This window comes from Conger conger, chromosome 8 (assembly GCF_963514075.1).
Source record: "Conger conger chromosome 8, fConCon1.1, whole genome shotgun sequence".
NCBI classification, from domain to species: Eukaryota; Metazoa; Chordata; class Actinopteri; order Anguilliformes; family Congridae; genus Conger; species Conger conger.
The window spans coordinates 11,481,446-11,501,878 of NC_083767.1; the positions used below are offsets into that span (position 1 = coordinate 11,481,446).

Below are 20,433 nucleotides of genomic sequence, written 5' to 3' on the forward strand. Positions count from 1 at the left end.
CTGAAGTTATGCACATCTATTCAAATATCACTGACAAAAATGTATTAGTTATGGAGGATCTCCTGTCTGTGAGAGGCAGGCGTGGCCTACTCCTTTGTGAGTGCCCTGCCAACCACAGTCTCAGAGCCCAGTGGTTAGAATACATTGTCCTAGTTCAGGATGGAATATTCTATATGGAATTTGCCTTCACTGAAAGTTTGATAAGCAGGAGGCTAGTGGCAGAGTGGCTCAGAAAACATGCATGCTGAATTTGTCAGACAGGATCATTGTCCTGACCTGATAACCAGATGTAAGCACTTTAAGGCATCTGCAGTAATGTTCTGCCTTTCACGGAGCCAGAGTCCTGACAGAGCTCACACGTCTTATCCAAAGTTGGAATCCACACCTCTAGGGAAGTGGTAATCAAGATGAGAGCCATTTTGACATAAATAAACTAGGTTAACGGCAATATAGCTGAAGTTGTTTTACTCGGATATAGCCCAGCTACTTCCTTGTTGGCTAGAAAATGTAGTGGGATTTTTCACTTGAAGGTCTAGGAGGAGTTTCACCACAAAAGTGTTCACTGGGTTACTCCCCCCTGTATCATCCTTGGTTGGAAAGCGAACTGCACCAAACCCACTGAGCCGAATGACTGGTTCCTTTATGCATTTCGTGTTATCTCTCGCTATGCTACCCCTGTAGAAATTGGAGTGGTTGCAATCTGGCTCTGGCATTATTCATGCAATCAGCTGTTGCGTCTGCTACCTCCACCTCCACCACTCTTGCAATGCATTATTCTACAGAATTACAAAATATGCCTCTTTGTTGAAGAAGGGCTACTCCAAACAAAGTGCTATTCAAACTGCGAATTACAATTTCTGACTCACTTTAGAGAATGATGAACAATTGGATATAATTAATCTATGTACTTGGCTGTCAACGTTGAAGCAGAAATATTGGAAAGTCCTCTTGTACTGTATTTGTTAGCTCATACAAATACTGTAACTATTCAGTGACAACAGTCACTATAGTGATATATCAAAATACCCAGGATGTCTGAGGAATTACACAAGAGGTACAAATATGAATTTTAATGGCTCATTGGAATTTTAATACATTCTAATGAATGACATTTTCACTGCACTGATTTGTGCGCTAGATGTGAAAGCATTTAAAAAATGAAAAAGGTTGGAGGCACTAGCATCCGTCATTGAAAAGTGCAGTTGTTTCTGTGTGTAGGACGCAATGTTCTGTTAGGTGCACTAACTGGCTTTGTGCAAGTGTTCTCAGTGTTATTGTAATGGTGTGTATATTTGACATGTCCTGCATTCTGTAGCGGCTATGCTGGCCAGGTCTTCTTGGAAAATGAGATTTTATCTCATGGGACCTGGTTATATAAAGGTGAAGGAGCTAAGATGCCGTATGTATTGTGTTGCCTGGGAAGTTCATCCATTTACTTTTATTGCGATTGCTTTGGAGAGAATGCAATGATAATTACAGGTATTATCACTGCAAAGACGCTTACATCCAGAATACTAATCATTCAAGGTCTTTCTGGGTCCTCATTATTGCATTCAATAGAAAAGTCATTAATTCAAAAGAAGAATGATTTTATATTTTTTGCCAGGCATTGTACATCTAAGCTAAATCCTAGACAATGCAAAATGCTTTGTGTTGACACTGAACTCCTCATTCATGGAGTAGATACTCTAAATGGTAAATGGTTGGCATTTGGTTATATAGTTCCTTTATCCAAAGCGCTGTACAATTGATGCTTCTCATTCACCCATTCATACACACACTCACACACCAACGGCGATTGGCTGCCAGGCAAGGCGCCGACCAGCTCGTCAGGAGCATTTGGGGGTTAGGTGTCTTGCTCGGGGACACTTTGACACAGCCCGGGCAGGGGATCAAACCGGCAACCCTCCGACTGCCAGACGACTGCTCTTACTGCTTGAGCCATGTCGCCCCTGTACACTCTACAAAGTGCACACATACATTTCAAAATGAAACCACTCCGATAAGAAATTATAACTTTATATTACAGATAGTTCAAAACCCTTTCATTTGATATGGTATTCCCTTGTTTTACAGAATATATCAATCATTTATATTACATTTGACACAGTCTCAACCTATTCAATTTCAATCAATAGAGTACATAAAAGAAAGTAAAGTGCCATTCATGTGCTGAGGTCAGCAGTCATCCCTGTTATCTTCAGATACAGTCCACAGAGGACCTCTTACCATTCATCAGCTACCACTTACTGGGTCACTGTGTGATCAACAAAGAATATCATTTGAGCTCAAATTTGAGAGCTCTGCAGGCTTGTGATGTAAAAAAAAAACTTCTGGTTTGTGTACGAAAGCTATTAAATTGATAAAAAGCTTGCATTCAACAAGTAGACAATGAGGGCATCCTCTTGTAGCACATGCCAATATGGCCTATGCTCCACAATGACTAATATGAATAGATATACCAGAACCATGTCAGTTAAAGCCAAATCAAGATTAGTCTCGCTCTATTGGTTCTCTTTCATATTACCTTTCTGACGCATTGAAGCAAGCAGGAGTGCAGATGTACCCACCCAGCAATCACTGCTAAATAGAGTGAAGTTTTCTGATAGTACGCAGTCAGTACTGTAGTGCGGTATTTATTTCAAATCTATATTTCACACGCACACACACACACACACACACACACACATATACACACAAGAAATGCAGACAAATGTTGGGGGAAACGGTACTCTATATTAGGATGGATATAGTCTATGATTGTGACTAATTCTCTCTGAATAGGAAATAAATACAAAACACCACACACACACACCCATACACATACACTCTGTGGGCGCTAATTCCTGTGCTGCTAGGCGTCGGAGAAGCTGATAAAGTTAACTTAAGAGAGATCCCCTTTTAAAGCAAACTGAAAACATTTGCGTCCCACTCAGAATCCAAAAAAAGCCATTTATCCATTGCAGGCCCCTTGACAAGCGGTTGTTTAATGCAGTCAGTAATCTCTCCTTCCTCTCAGCGCTGAATCTCCCATGACTCTCCGCCAACTCCCAGGACTGAGCTGCTGGATGTAGAGGTGCCCTTGGGACTGTGTTCTGATGTGTGCCCCCTCTCCCCACCACCATTTTATCACCCCTTAGTGTTTTGTGCCAGTCACGCCTTGTTTACGCTTTTAATTTCATCCATTAAGAGAGCTACCAAGGACCACCGGCTGTCATGATGCGGGTTGCAGCGGGGATGCTCAATTTCCACGATCCACTTGACATAAATACTAACATAAGAGCAATATTCACACACACACAGCTCTCCCACTTTGTTCGGGCTCATGTTGTACACCTATCTTTTCAATAGTAACCAAAATGAAAACAGCATTCTGAAGCACAGTTTTATGTGTTTCAAAGATGTTTTCCGCATTATACAGAGTCTTCACTTAAACATCTGAATGTACCGTCTCTGTTAACTGAAGTTACACAAGTCAAAGGGAAGAGTGAAGCAAAACTCAAAAGCGCAAACAGCAGGCTACTGGCACACTGCAGCCTTCCTTCAATGAGATCTTTGAACTTTGAAACCTCCTTCATGTCACCCACACGTAATGACACCCAGTCTTCCCGCTGAATTCAGCTCAACTGATTTGGTCATAGCCCAGTGCGGCCCTATGTGATTTAAATGTAGTGATGAAATAAATAGCAATATTAATATAAATAGAAACAATATAAAAAAAGAAAAGAAAAAAAATTATGTAACATGTTGTACTATTAATACCCAAGTATAACCAAAGCACATGAAGTAAAACACTAATCATTTTACTTTCTTTTTTTTCTCTTTTTTATAAGCCTATGTATTGTATTTACTGTCCTTTCTGAAACAGAGACCATACCCTGGGTATTTTCTGAAAGAGCAGCACTGTACCCATTCCCTGTTTCTCCTGATGGATAGCTGTGCCACACAGATTATGAGTGTGAGAGTACCTGCGGGTGAAGACAGAGCTAAGGAAGCCACCCCAGTGACAGTGTTGACAGGTAGACCTCCTACACCGCAGCAGGACTGCAGTGACAGTGCAAACCCACTGCGAGAAGAATGCAGCTGCCGTTCTCCACGGCTCACACCAGCCGCAGTCAGACGCCCGATGCACGGCATGTCCCTCTCTGCCTGGCACGCGTCAGCCCGGCTTCATGAATTTTAAAAGGGAATTAAAAGGACGGTGACATTTAAAGACATTTGCCTTTCAAACCCCCGCCATCGGTCACATGACAAATGACCCATGCCGTCGCGCACGGGGCATTGCCTTTCATCTTCCAGCAGGTCCATCCATTATTTACGTCCGCTCAGTTCTGCCGCTTTTCCAAGTCTCATTTTCACAACATTCTTCAGTCTTTTTCAGGGAACTCGAAGGGCGCGAAACAACATCAAGAACAATGACGGATTTGAATGCCACAGGGGCTGCTTTCCGCACTCACGTTTTTAAAAAGACCAAAAGAATAAGATGTCTGAATATACGGTGTACATTTCCCAGATGAACCAACTGCAAAAACAAAAAAGTTTCCATTGTACCACAGGATTCAGAAAATAATAATCAGAGATTGCATTATTACCAGTAAAACCTAAATTAAACGTATTACATTTTGATTTGGCCTATACAGCCATGAACTATGAAACATTACATGTGCAATTACCCCACCAGGCTACAGCTCTTTAAGTTAAGTTAAAAGCCATCCCTAAGATTTAAACGCAACCCATCTAGAGCCCCTGCTGTTCTGCACAGTCACACACCACCAGCCTGCGGCAGTGCTTTGAGAAACCACTTTAGACTCGAAATGAGACAACTTCCTGAAACAATGCTATGATTGTTATGAAAATCGTGATGAACAACCTGTATATTTACTTACTGATTCTAAATGAGTTTTTCTGGGGAATTAATACAGGAGCGATTGGGGAAAAGGTACATTCGGATATAACCAACAGCAAGTGCAGAAAAGGGACAGCTTGTTGAACACGAACGTAAGAAAAAATATAAGCACAGAGATTCTGGGAAATAAAGGTGTGTTTTACAGCAGGAGGGGGACAGGCTATTTTCTGAACGACTATTTGACAAAAGAAAGTATAACCCTGGGTTTAGCATGCCAGTGGGCTGCAGTTTCAACACTGATAAATCACATCACCACACATTTCTCAATGTACTGTACTACCATGTTGCTCTCCAAAATACATGGAAGTTATCAGCGAAAACCGTTTCAGCTTAACAACTTCTGCATAACAGAAGACCCCTCTCAGCAGTTCCAACTGGATCATTTGTTTTTCAGAAAGGCATACAAACTGGAATTGTTTTTGCAACCATGATTTAAGCTCATCTACCCTCACTGGTACAGTTTGTGTTGCTGATCTGTTCATTTTGCCATACATCACCCAGCGTGATATATTTAGAATGGCCCAAAATTCATTATTTATGGTACTGCAGTCTACAATCAAAGCTTTTGCATGCACAAAAATACTGTACATGATACTTCAGAGAAGTATATACCTTAAGTAATGTGTTTTAGATACTGTATGTAAACATATACAATCTATACCAAATATCTTGGAAAACACTTCTGTTCTAGAACCTTTGATGACCGACATTGAGCTGTAATAGAAGATTCCTCATAGTTAGCCAAGTGTGAAACGAGTCATGTCTAAACATCAACCTCACTGCACAGGTTTATTGTACTGTAGCGCACAATAGCTGAATTTCAGCCAAATAAAATGTTTACTTGGCGGACGGTGGTAGCTGAAGATAGCTGCCTGCCTGAATCGCTCAAGTCATTCATGTGTAAAGCAGAGCTGTCTACGGTGGTTTGCAAAAGGTCCGAGAGAAAGCGGAATACAATCGACAGAACGTGCAGTCAGGGAACACAAGCAAACAATCAAGTAATCTTGTGCTTGAACTGTGTAAAGCAGACTCACAAACACTGTTCTGTACTGATAAATTATACAATGCATTTAATCATTGAGTAATGAATAGAATCACATTGTGGTATTTAGGTATCAACATAAAATAACATTTTTGGAAGTGTTGTGTGCTTTTATCAACGTTAATTTATTCACAGAACTCACAGGCCTCAAACTTTCTAGCCTCATCATGAAACTTCACGTTCTGCCTTTAGCTGTTGTCAGATTTTGTGGTGGGAGTTATACAAGTGGCCTATAGTGTTATGCTTAGACACAATTGCAAAGAGTACTCAACATGAAGTGCGTCTGGGTGAATAACACACTCAGAGAATATAGGGCTAGACACAGGCAAACAGAACTAACAGTTACAGTATTATGCATTTACAGTATATTAGTGACACAGATGGAGAAAGCCACTTACATGAATTGTGCACTTAGTAGGCTATAAACATACACAGCAGTACACAGCAAAATGTTCAGTGCTAAATAATCCTGACAGGCTACAATTCACTGTCTGACATACCACATTTTACTGCGACAGAAGACATTTCATCCATTTTGTGTTCATATAAACAGTGAATATTCCAATCAACAAAAATGATAACAGCTCACACTCATTCTTGGCAGTGATAAAACACAAGGAAACATAAAAAATGTTAAAATGTTACATTACGGTCAAATGATTCTTATTCTTAAAACTATCGCTTTCACTTGCTCATTTCTTCTATATGAGTCACACCTTTTCAAAAGCAGGCCCTCTGTAGAAAGAAACTCCCTCCTCTCACTCTGGCATCTTTCCAAAAGAAAGTAAATTTTCTGGACATTTTACGAGCGCATGCCCTGGACCAGCTGAGAATCCTGCCGCTGAAAGCCGGGAATGCTCCTGGGAGCAGCACAGCCGCTAAACGGGACAGCTGGGGTGGGAAATGAATCCACACGGCTTCCTAGTCACATGACTTTGGTCCAGAGTTACGGGTGAAATGTAATTATATCTGGGTGTCGAGGAGGAGGACCTAGGCTGACCCAAAAAGAAACCGCAGTGTTAATATTCCATAATAATCCTTACACGAGACAAAAGTAATAATGTCAGGACCAACACACATTCTCATGAAATACCAATTTATTTTTTGTACACCTGCTCATTATTCATTATTCCCCCGTAATAATCTCTCCACATGTGGGGAACTGGAGTTCATTTCAGGTAAGATCTTACTCTGTTTAAATTACCCAGTGGAATGTGAAGCTGAAGCAACTTCATCCTGCAGTTTCAGTCATACAGACTGACAAGAGGAACAACTGAAGGGCTCAGCTCATCAGCAACCTGCTCACTGAGACCTTTCCCGGAGTTTGAAAAGTTCATGAGTGAGTTCAACACTGCAAAGTTGTTTTACCATCCCCCGGCCATGAATGCTAGCAGCATTCACCTCTTTACCTGCACATCTTTCTAGATGCTAACATTTTAAGGAATTTTAAAGATAAAAAAAAAAAAAAGACAATGCAGCCTTTGATCAAACAGTCATCAGGTTCTGGGTGTCAGTACACGCAATAAATCGAAGCCCCAATTTAACCTAGCCTCCCTATCTAGAAAACCGAGTCTGTCTCCAATTGAAACACCAGAGGAAGGCCAAATTCCACACCATCCCTGAATTAAAGAGTGGTCTTTGCTTACCCCTTCCCATAATGCTGTGCTACTAGGCACCTTCAGTGTTCAGCAGCAAGCTGATTCATCAGCTTTATTGTAACACCTAGAACATGTGACCTTACATTCTGAACACTGAGGCATTCAGAGATTATCACAAATTTTCTCCTGTTCATTCCAGTGAAGGATTAGACGTTCATCATTTATAAAATGTGTAATATGTAGAATAAATCCTGTGTTTGCCCAAAGATAAATTGACATTGACATGTCTTCATCATAAAGGTCAAACGTGCAAGCTAAGTCATTCAGTGTAGTGCATTCATAAACATTGTTAACAGCAACAATGAGGAAACTTCCCTATTCATCAACAAAGACCCTTACAAGTTGTGGATTTGTTAACTCGGTTTTGTGGGAATTTGACCAGGACGCTAAGATTAATGCCCCTATTCTTTCGAAAAGGGCAAAGGGATCTTAAATGACCACACTAAGTTTTAAACCAGTCACTGAAAATGTAAATAATAATGATAAATTCAACAGGTTTTTTTTCGTCTTTTTTTTTAAAAGCACCTAATTGCTAACAAGTAAGAAATACAAATGATTAACTCGACCGTAAATGTACAAAACACGAGTCTGGTGCACCCAAGTGACAGTGGAGGTACATTTTTGTTCCCAAAATTCCCAAAATGTACCCTAAAAGTACAGCAATGTTCTCTTTGGGTACAAATAAGCATGTTTTCCCATGTTTTCCTGGTTAAGGGTACACTTTTATGTATCTGCATAGGGTACCACCCCAGCAACAAGCATTTTAGACACTTTTTGTACCTTTATTTCTGAGAGTGTGCTTATGTTTGTGTTATCATAAAAGTTCAATGGCGACTTCAAATTCCATCCAAAATTTGGTAGATGGGGTCACTAACCTCCAATTTAATGAAAGTGCGCAATTCAGGATTTAAATGGTGCCATAGTCCGCTGTAATCTCCTTCACTTATTAGCTAGAATTTTTTATAAACCTCTGAGGTCTGGTAAAATAAAGATCATGAATCATAATTGCTGAAGCAGCAATGCTGCAGCCGACAAATCAATGAGCACCTTGTTCTCGAGTTCCTGAAACGAGGAACAGCAGCAGAAAGACCATTTTGGACCGCCACCCCTTAGGTATAAAAGTAATTATATTGTGTCACTGCATTCCTCATAAGAACAAACAGCATTAAACAGAAAATAAAGTGCCGCCTCAGCTGTTTAAAAATACACATGCTGCCCAAGCACGCACTTGTTTGAACAGAGGCCAAAAGAGCAAATGCTGTACACCGAACGTCTCAAATCTAATTCTGTAATTGGGTCTTGTTACTGTCGTGAGTGCAGAGGGAATGAGCATCTCTCTTTTACCTCTCCTTGCTGTAGTCTCGTCTGGCATCACACAGGCACCGGCCTGTCATTGCATATTCCATTGTGATATCTAACAAAGGTATCTGCTCTCTTTCTTCTTAATTATGTTTTTTTAGTAAGCCTATTGTTTAACCTATGTCTCTGATAGTTTTTTTTTCTTATTCCTCAGCCTCATAATGGCTTCATTGGCACAACTCTGGTCCTCGTCACGCCATGGCAATAACAGACACCAAAGGCAATCAGAAGCCTAGAATCTAGACTAGATACTGAAAGCTTTACTTCACTGTACTGATACCTGCACTAAGGAAGCGACTGAATACACCTGACAAATCAGAAACCTCTCAGAATCCGATTCCCACACAGTTCACCCGGTATGGACGTGCGTGTGCGTGAGCGCGCGCGTGTGTGCCTGGCAACGTGTGCTGGGGGTAGGAATTCCAGCATCGTCGCTGGCGTTTCCTGAAAGGCCGTCACTGAGGGATGGGCTCATCCATCACGCCCGTGTCACGGCTGGGCTGTTAAGGCTGCAGCAGCTCTATTCTGGACGTGTCACTCGCTGAAGCCAGCATTAGCGCAGAAGAGTAATTACAGAGGCTGGACGAAATTCCTCAGGTGCCACAGCTTTCCCAGCTTCAGCCATCTATCAGAGAGCGGAGACCGGGGCGGGGAGCGAGGGAGGGACCCCGCCGTGGTCCTTTAACCGCCTAAAACTACAATGTCATCTTACATGTACACCCTCTCTCTCAGGCATCCTCCTCTGGCCTCACTGGAGAGGGGCAGACACCATCCATTTAACGCAGGGCCGCCCAATCCTGTTCCCTGAGGTCTATCATCTTCACAGTGGCCTCACCAGTCAATGACCTCTCCTAGCAACAAAACGAGGAGGGTCTGCAGCTCCAAATAATACATATTTATACATTTTGGGCGTTTGGCAGTAAATTTCACCACTTCAGCATGTGCACTGCCAAAACTCACAAAGAGAAAGATAATGTGGCGTTTACTTCTGTAGGTAAGCTGACACATTTACTGACAGTTTTCACATTCCATGAAGTTTGGAATAGGAAATAAGGGAGAAGCACACTATTCAGCCAAACCCGTGTGGAATCTTTATATCTATTACGGAAATGGTTTTCAATCATCCTAAACTTTTAGTTTATACCGCAGAGAAAATTGAAAAGTGACAGCTATTATTCTTTTCTTTCTCTCTCACAGAGGGACATAGAATGGGAAACCGCATTGAATTAAACTCTGTCTCAAACTGTTATGGATATTTCTGTCAAATTAAAACAGGCATCAGTACAGGAGAAGCTATAGGTCTGCACTTTAGCGAAAATTCTATCAAAATTCAATACTCATACTCTCACATTATGTCACAAGGAAATCGTTATTGGCAGCTTAACAGCAGCAGTAAAAAAAATTATTCCAATACTACAATATTGGATCACCCATACAAATCTTTTCACACATAAGTGTCTATTTTAAACGTGTTAACCAAATGCTGCACTAAGTACAAATCATTCATAAAGCTCTGCTTTTCTGCCTTTCAAGTGTGGCATCAACAAGCAAACAACACACATCCAATGATCTGTTAATGTTGTATTCAGAAAAATGTTCATCACCCCAAATATGCTCTGTTCATCAAGCGCCATTAAAAATATCTCAAAACCAAGTCAAATGCAAAGCTATCATCAGTACAGTAGTACAGACCAGGAAGGACTGGACTAGCATAGCCTACCTGCACGTGTAGATACACACTCAGACCCAAAATGAACATGAAATACAATCTGTCTTCAATAGAATTTCTTCATGGCTGCACTGACCTCAAAACTGTTAAACAAAACCTGCATTCTGCAAAACAACACTGCAACTTTACTGTTTTTAATCAGAAAACAAAAAGATTGTGAATGTTTCGACAAGAGGTGAGAGAGTAAACTTCCAGCAAATTATAATTTGCAAATGAGGTTGTTATTATCTAAACTGAAGTATTTGTCCTTAAAGTTTGCATGCTAATGTACAGCAGCTCGGCAAGAGCAGTGTGGTTGGTGAAAAAGAACATGCTATAGATCACCACAGCAGAGCAAACACAACAAAGGAACTCTTGTTTGCAACAAAGCCTGATTTTAACAAGCATCCATATACACCAAGCACTCAAGAAAGCAAAAGAAAGAAAGACACAAATTATGAGAGAAAGAAATAAGAAAAAACAGAACAGAATAGAAGAGAAAAGATGAGAAGATGAGGAACAGCATTAGGAGGGTGAGAGGGTGAGACTGAAAGTGATAACAGGAATATGAGAAAAGGGAGGGAGAGAAAGTGAGTCAGAAAGGGGGAAAGAAATATGAGAGAAGGGAAAAGAGAAAAAAGAGAGAAGAGAGCGAGAATAGGTGGACTGTTTGAGATAATAATTTACAATTTGATATTTACTGGACACTTGATTGAGCAGGGGACAATCCCCCTGGAGCAATGCGGGGTTAAGGGCATTGCTCAAGGGTCCAACATCTTATGGTGGCTACACCGGGGCTTCAACCACCAACATTTGGGGTCCCCGTCATAGCCACTGGGCTACAGGCTGCCACACACCTTCAAACACTTACCATCCCTTTTTTCTCTCCACCGTATGATGCCTAACTCTAAACTGCTCATAGCTATGAATGCGCAAGTGAGTGGAGTGTGGGCCCTAAGATAGATTCACGGCCTGTCCAGGGTGCACGGCCAGTCCAGGGTGCACATGCTGTCCATTTCATATTTTATTTACAATTTATCTACACTTTTTCTTGAGTATTACATATAGCAGTGGTTCACCTGATTCTACTTGTTTCAATGAATGAGGCAGGGTTGGGGTATATACCTACAGGACGGTAGATCTCCAGGAACAGCATGGGGAACCACTCACACATAGACTACACAGGCCAATTTAACCATTGCCATTACATTAACTGTGCACTATGAAACAAGATAGTGATGCAGCAGCACGGACAACCCTGTGATTTCTCACCTGTGTCACCAGGGGCTCCAGAAGCCTCTCCACCGTCAGGGTTCGAATCTCCAGACTCTTGGGGTCCCATTTGAGCAGGATGGGGGATGTGGCGGCCGTCATTATTCCTACAGGGAGGGATGTGGAGATGACACTGTCACGTTAATAATTCACAGCAGACAGCCTCCTGCATGGAAGCACTCAAATGGCACTCAGCCCAATTTTAATGTTGCCTTTGCACTTAGAGCAGCCCCATCAACACCATCAGGTTTCTCTGAAAAAACATTCATCCAAATAGATGAGATTGTACAATTATGTACAATTAAAAAGAGATGTTTCAGAGAGGGGAAATTCTTCACTGACAATGTTTTTCAGTCACTGTGACAGACTAGAAAGTCTAAAATAAAAATCTTTCATGTGGGGAATAAAGTTAAATCAACTGAAAACTAAGCAAATGTCTCCAAAATGTATAATTAATGTTACACTGCATCTGATGTGGATCATTGCCGTAACTGTCAGTTAGCAGCCTGAGGTGTCTGTCTTACACGGTGTGTTCTCCAATGGGAACAGACATTGCTTTCATTTTAACTGTAGAAGGGATGTCAAACCACCTGCAACACCTGCCATAAAATGTATTTAATTTATGACCAGTATTCTTATTCTTAAAAATGAGAAATAACACTAGCAATCATCATCATCATCATCCTTATCATCTTTCCTCCCATGACATGCAGGTTAGTCTAAATTGCCCGCAGATATGCGTGTGTGAGTGAATGATGTCTGTGCCCAGCAATAGGGTCCAGGGTATATCCCTGCCTCTCTCCAAATGTATGCTGGGATAGGGTCCAGCTTCCCCCACATCCCTAAGCGGGGTAGATAATGGATGGATGATGATCATCATCATCATCATCATTAGAATGATCAAACTTAAACAAACTTGAGAGGGGGACAAATGTTAAGAGATGATTGAGGCAGTCGTTCATGAATGCACAGAGTTAATATAGATAAAATGCACAGAGAAGACCGCTTGCCTGCAGCAAAGGGCTAGCAGAGGGCCGAGAGTACTCGGCGACAGGGCATCAGCCAATCAGCCGCACAGGGAGAGACCTGAGCCACCAGCAGCTCCTCAGCCTCCTCCTTCTCCTCCCCTTTCCCGGCACCCTCCATCCTCCTTCCGCGCTTAGAAACTGAAGCGTTTGAGGCCGAGCGGGAAGACGCTCCGTGGTAATGAATCCGGCCATTAGCGCCGGCTGATGGATGGGATCCACCGCCATCCTGCCTGGCCACAGCGACGTTCCTCCAGATGGATCGGCGTTTGGTAATTACCGGGGCCTGGATTCCCCGCTCTTTTCAGGGGCCGCGAGCAAAATCACACCGCCAAACACGCGGGCACAAAGCTGCTGCATCGCCTCTGAACTCCGGTAACGTAGGCAGGCTGGGCTTTATGAAGCCATGCACCTGATACTGAACCCTGTTTTAAAAGCAAGTATGGCCTATGTGTGCCAGGCAACAGAAGTGAGAGAAGAAATGTACTGCATAGTTTTAAATTGCAACTGATTCAAAAAAGAGGCCCAATTTGCTAACACAATAGGCAACTATAATAATGTTCTTCCTCTTTCCATTTAATTGACTTGCATCTACAACTTGAAAGCAGAATTCAGCAATAGCAGGCTTTTGAGTCCAAAAACCACTTCAGGTTTTTGAAGCTTTTGAATTAAAACTGGAACACAGTTCTCTCTCCTGCAGTTTGAATGAAACGGAAATTCATGTTTGAAGTGCAGAACAATAAAAGGCTCCTCTGTATTGTTCCCTCCAAGAGTGACAAAGATATGGGCAGAGCAGAAATGCGAAAATGGACACAAAATAAAACATATCCTGGAACCCTCAGTACTGTGTTAGGATGCCACAGTAGTGCTCACTCCAATAATTTAAATACAAAAGTATGATGTTCCATTGAAAAGGGGATGAGCCACTACAAATAAGCCCATGTACCAGATGGTGTTTTATTTAATTATTTTTTTAGTTTGTCTTCTGACTTTTCGGATGATCAAATTCTGTATAAGTAGCGTTGCAGAATTCCATAATTTTAAATAATTGAATATGTTACAAGCCAGTATGTTGAATATGTCATTGTCTGCTTTCAGAAGCCATGTTTTCGGAGTGGAATTATATCATGGGAACATCGCGTATGGAAGCACAAAGGCTGCATATACGCCATCTGATCTCTGTGTCCTCACCACCAAACAGCCAGAAAGACTAACACACACTCCAGCACACACAGGATCTCACAGAGATCACACACACTACGCCTTCTACATCTATACTCGGGTGCACTCCGAAAGGCAATGTGAACTAAAGCCTACGCTAACCAGAGGTTCTGAAGAATCTCAAACAAGCTATTCGAAACTGTGTCTTTAATCAGACATCGCTGGCTTGCTGTGCTTTGGTGCGTTTCTAGCGAATAATACTCCAGTGCTTCTGGACGATGGGAAGGACTTAACCATGTGAATACGGTTTTGTTTCTTCTTAATGGGATTTTCATGTTACTGATCCCAAGGGAGCCGGCCATCATTTCCAGTATGTTCTTTCCAATGCGGAGCAAGGTCTCCACTTATTTCACTTCGACCGGAGCCAGATGGAGAGGAAGCGGAGGAGAATTCCCTGTAAAACCATTTTAACTCGCCTATAGACGATATGGGGTTGATTTGAATGCAGGCAGTAGGGGGGGGGGGGTGGCGGATGGTGTTGTTGCCATGGAGATAACAAGCAAAATGAGTTGCTCAGCGAGTTTGTATTCCCGGGTCTTGGAGCAGCAGCGGTGGAGAAGAAGGTGTGGTAAGGTTTTACGCATGCAGGGGAGGAACACGGCTGTCCCTCAAGCCTCCCCAAGAGGAGTTACAGCAATGTCATCAGGGCAGGGGAGCAACACCGCATTGCACCCACACCCTTTCAGCCGTGCAACACAGTCAGCAATAACTCCCGGAAAATGAGACAGCTCTGTTCATAAATGGGATATTTAAGGCCCCTATGCCCGTTTGTCAGCTGAAGACAAAGCGCAGTTTGTTTGGCAATGCTTGAAAGAGGCTACAGTCACGATATAGTAGACACCGGTCAATAAACATGCACATGGTTTTGTAAATCTTCAATAAAACTCCTTAAATATAAATAAAAATATATTCTTTTTCGCCAGTTTATGTCTGCAGTCCCTCTCTCTCTTGTTCTCTCTTTCACACACAAATGCACACACACACAAACACACAAGTAAACTAATACTTCTTTCCGACTTTGATTCATGAAACCTGTCTTAAGAACACCAAGGCATCTTCAGAGCCTTCCAACATTCATGTTAAAACGCTGAAATACAATTTGAAATGTGAATATTTATGAACATATGCTCAGAATACATAACCTATACCCTCCTCATTTGCCATCTGTGACTTAGTGTGAGCCACATTCCGACACTTACTTAAGGGTACGCTTGCAATTTACAGGGTGAAGTTACTGTTTCCGGGGTGAGTCTATAGTTTACAGGGTTCCCTGTGTTACTGGTTTAAGGGTGCACAGACTGTTTAAAGAGTGCACTCAGTTTGGGTGTTCTTATATTTACCTTCTCCTGCACACATAATCCACTTCATTCCTCCAAAAATAGCCTGTGTGTGTGGGATTATGAAATTATGCAAAGCAGTCAGGTAAACAGTATGTAGTCTAAACCTTTCGTATTGAGGCTTAACGCCAGACTTTCTCAGCAGCGGTGGCAAAGCAGTTCCGTGGGTTTTTACACTGCAGACTTAAAAGATCTTCATTCATAAAACCCTGTGGCCACAGTCGGCACTTCAATGGTCCAGATTCAAGCTGGGCTGTTGGGCGGCAGGATTTAGAAAAGCGCTGTGTGAGGAAGGCCCACTTCCTTATATTTTGAAAAACGATAACATGTTTAAAAGCCTTTAGTGTATCACAAAAGAAGCTCGATTTTAGCCAGACGCTGCAAAAAAGCATTCTCCCAACCTCAGCAGGGAAGGGGGTTTTAACGGGTTTTGTTCAAGTTTACATATCAGCATTTCCTTAATTGGGCTTGTCACTCAGGATGACTGATGAAGAGCGGGAGAACCACATCCTTCACTCCTGTCTCCAGGAAGGTCTCAGACATGACATTGGTAAAAAGAGACAAAACTCCCAACATACAGTATGCTGCAGCAACAGCATGGAAGGAATCACAGCTGCTTCCGTTTAGTGTTTTTGTTAAAGGTGTTTAATTAAAAATAATGTGCACATGCATGCCACACAAACAAATAGAATGGCCTTTCATTCCTGAGCTAGTTATTTCAAGAAATCAATTGAGTTCTGGCTCAAGCACCACAACAGTATTGCTGTAATTATGCAGAAATATTATAAGAAAGTGAACAAGAATACAGTATTTATTCTGCATAACTGCAAAAAATCCTTGAGGAAAATTTACTAGTAACACACATCAGAAAACAATACATTTGTTGATTTAGTAAGTATATAGACTCAAATTAATTACAAAAGTGAATACAGAATATAAGATAGAATATAAGCTTTCAACTGGCAATACAAAAAATACAGCCACAGAATATAGCCTGGGTTTAGATGCTGCTTCTGATATCTAAAGCTAGTTTTTGGTATTCAGGACAATGGACAGAGCACTGTAGAAGGACACGGAATGGAGGCATGTTTCAGTGGTTTTAGTGATCCAAGGTAATCTCTTATCTGATGCAATATCTACAGTATTGATTATGCGGGAGCCCATACAAAACTGAGTTGGTAGGGTGGGTTCCACCCTAGACTTTCAAGCAGATTCTCTCCATTCTATTTTGTGCACTTTCACACCAGTAGTATTTCTTACTGGCAACAACACAAGCTGCCGTGTTAAGGCTCTTTTGCCTGATGGATTCATTCATTCATGAGCAGGACATGTATCTGCATCCCCCCATCCATTATTTAACCCACTTATTCCTGGTCAGTGTGTTGTGTTGATTAGATAATGGATGGATTAATTCATATCTAGTACATGCGTCTGCATCCATCCATCCATTATCTAACCCACTTATTCCTGGTCAGCGTGTTGTGTGGAAGGGGGCCTTTCCCAGAATTAATTTGGCGAAAGGGAAGAATACACCCTGGATGAACACAAACCTGACCGTGAATGTGGCCACATCTCAGTTGGCATGATGAGTGTCCTGCTATGCCCTTTAAATGACTAAATGTGTCAATTTTATGTCCCTCAGATGTACTACTGAAAGGCTTGTGGGACATGTTTGAAACACATTCTTCACATAAATAATAAATTAAGTAGGCCTGTGTCTCCCCCATGGTTGTTCTCTCACATTCACTGTGTCCTCCTCAAACAATTTATACAACCAATTACGTAAGCTTCTTACTCCTTCGAGGCAAAACACAGTTAAACGGCAGGGTTTCCCACAATATACTGCAGGTATTTGGCTTGCGTGCGCAAAAGAAGGCCTCTTTAGCTGCTTTCTCTAGCAACATGCCTTGGTTCGGCCATATTACAAAAGCAGCTGCCCCAGAACAAATGTCTCTGTCTAGTCAAGACTGATTCCAGGATGAACACAGCGATCAATAACCTAATCAGACATGCTGCAGGGCATCTTGAGTCCAACAATATGCCTTTTTTCGCTTCCTCAAGCCCCCTTTCCCCCACGAGGAAAAGCGCACCATCAGGAATATCCCTTCTCCTTTACCGTGCATTAATCTTCCCGCCATTACAGCCCCGAGTGCTTCATCATCCTCTCATTACAGCAGAGGACAGGAGACCCCGGGGATTCACATCAGGGACGTGGAGACCCTCGCTATTGTGTGGAAAACACTGGATTTAGCCACCAAAGACTTTCTACAGGGGAACTGCACAAACAGTACTGATTCCCACAGCCCCTAGGCAATGCTTTGCGCAGCTTCCAACAGTGAGCAAGGCTTTGGCAAGGCTGAAAACGAAATGGGGTTTACTCGGCCGCTGAACTAATTGTTGGATTAGAACCGCTTTCTGAATGCTAATGGTGAAATATTTAGCATTCTGGCTACGTCCTGCCATCAAGAGGTTTCCTAAATGATGTTGGAATGTGAAAGGAGGATCTTTTTTTATATATAATAGTACCTTTTTGGAGAATGTGTCACGTGGCTTGCGTTGTTGTTTTATGATTGGTATGCTTAACGTATGATGGCTGTTTGATTGGTGGTAAGGGAACTTGGATTGAGGTTCAGTCCAGAGGCAGAACATAAGCAAGATACTCAAATATATTTAAAAAAAAACTCAAATATAAAGCTTCAGAAATATGAAATAACTGAATTACTTATCCAATGCATTAATAGCTATGACAGTAATTATATATTTTTTATTGTAAAAACTTTGACAAAATAATCACAGGTTCATTCAATACAAATCAATTAGCTTACCAGTGTAAATATATTATTTTAAGGATAAAGATATGGACTGCAACGAAGACAAAAGCCAGAGAGAGAGGGATTTGAGATTACAAAATATAGGCGTTAAAGAGAAAACTAGATAGATTATTCAGCATTGTACCTCCCCATGGATATCAGATAAGGATGCTATAGCCCCCACATTACAGTGCTATGAGTCTATGCATCATGGATTCACAATGCAGCAGGAATATAATCAGAAAGAGATTACCAGTGAAAATGAATGGGGCTACTGGCATGGAGAATGAGCCAGCTCTCCTGTTCTTTCAGGACTGCTGAATAAAACTCCATTCAAGGAGACTAGCTCCTTAAAAAAATATTTTGAAAACTTCAAGACACCCACGTAAGAGTTCTAAGAGATGAAGAAAACTGACACACTTGTCTGTGAATGTGAAAATATTATTTCAGAGGAAAATTCAGACAGAATCTCATAAATGTGTAAAAATCCAGAGACCTCTGCCAATGACAGCAGCCAGACAGACAGCTTGGCACTAACCTAATCCTGGCATTGCTCCTTATCACCTATAAATTGAAACACCACTCAGGATGTATTTCAATCTGAGTATGAATAATATCTCACACTGGGGTATAAAACTGAATTCCCTCAGATTTACATAGCTACAAGACTATACCTAGAATTTCTAAAGGTAATCACAGGCCTGCATGCACACACACACACACACACACACACACACAGGCACACACACACACACACACACACACACAGGCACACACACACACACACACACACAGGCACACACACACACACACAGGCACACACACACACACACAGGCACACACACACACACACACACACAAGCACACACACACACACACACACACAGGCACACACACACACACATACAGCCGTTGCACCATTTATTAAGACATTAGTAATCTTCTCGTTTTAAATCTCCACTCAACCATATTACTGTTCCATGTATAATTATGTGTTACTACTAAGCATTCAATATCTGCCTACACTCATTGATCACTATGACTTCAGTTAACCTGTTTTTTTACTAAGTACATGTATAAGTGTGGGGAAAGAGGTACGGAACTTCATGTTTTACATAGGATGACCAAATATAGAAGAATTTGGTCTTAAATGTTTTTTTGTACCATTCAATCACTCTGTTTGTTTTCTGACTTTTATGTACAGCACATTGAGTTGAACACACTGAAGGAAATGTGCGTTATAAATAAACTTTGATTGATTGAACGTCTAATTTAATTTAAAAGCATGCATTGCTAAACTATGAAAACGGCATGTCATATTTCACTAATGCTACACTACCTATTAGTGTAATAACGCTGGGATTAACAAATGCAAGAATTCTAGCCAATTTGTAGAAATTTAACCATTCACAGCATGTAAAACATGAGCAAAACACAGTTCATCACAGCCCAGGGCTGAAACACAATTTTACTGAAGCCACCTGAACCTCAAAATACTAAAAATAATTTTACTGAACTTTAAAATACTTCCAACCAGGCACAGAATTAACAGAATTATGAGAAAGGCATCCAATATTGCCATTCATGTTTTCTCTACGATAGCTGCAGAAGCCTCTGATTTTCACTTATACATCATAGCAAGAAGAAAATGGGCTGGGAAGGAAGCCTTTTTAACTGTCATATAAACAATGGCAGCTAATTCTTACAAATGAAAACAGGACAGAAACCATTAGCTGAGGCGCTGGTTTAAAATAAGCATGAAATTATACATGACAGTCTTGGCACAGAAGAGATGCGTCTTGAATACCAGAAACATTTGTTTCCTTTTTATTTTTCGGTGTGAAAATCCATGGGCGCTGTTCCTTAATTGTTGTGTGACAAACACAGTTGGGCTTTCATTTGTAAGTACATCATGTGTGTTTTTTGACCTCACCCACAGAGTCCCGATCCTAGGCTGCAGCCTGAGCCTTGTTGGTTGGTCCCAATCTACTCCACCTTCAAGATCATTAATCGTGTTAGCCCTTGAGCCATGGGACCTATAGAACTGTATGTACAGTGTGCTGCTGTTACCTGCATCCTGACATTTACTGTCTAA

General features: G+C 41.5%; 1 protein-coding gene across 3 annotated transcripts in view; it reads right to left on the minus strand.

Annotated features, from left to right (window-relative positions):
- The window catches only part of LOC133134884 (catenin alpha-2), a 300,097-nt gene that overhangs the window by 270,811 nt on the left and 8,853 nt on the right, over window positions 1-20,433 (minus strand). For all 3 annotated transcript variants that reach the window (XM_061251445.1, XM_061251444.1, XM_061251449.1), the window contains exon 2: window positions 11,946-12,052. In XM_061251445.1, coding sequence (XP_061107429.1) covers window positions 11,946-12,047 — 102 coding nt within the window. In that variant the 5' untranslated portion in view covers window positions 12,048-12,052. The remainder of the gene's footprint in view (window positions 1-11,945; window positions 12,053-20,433) is intronic.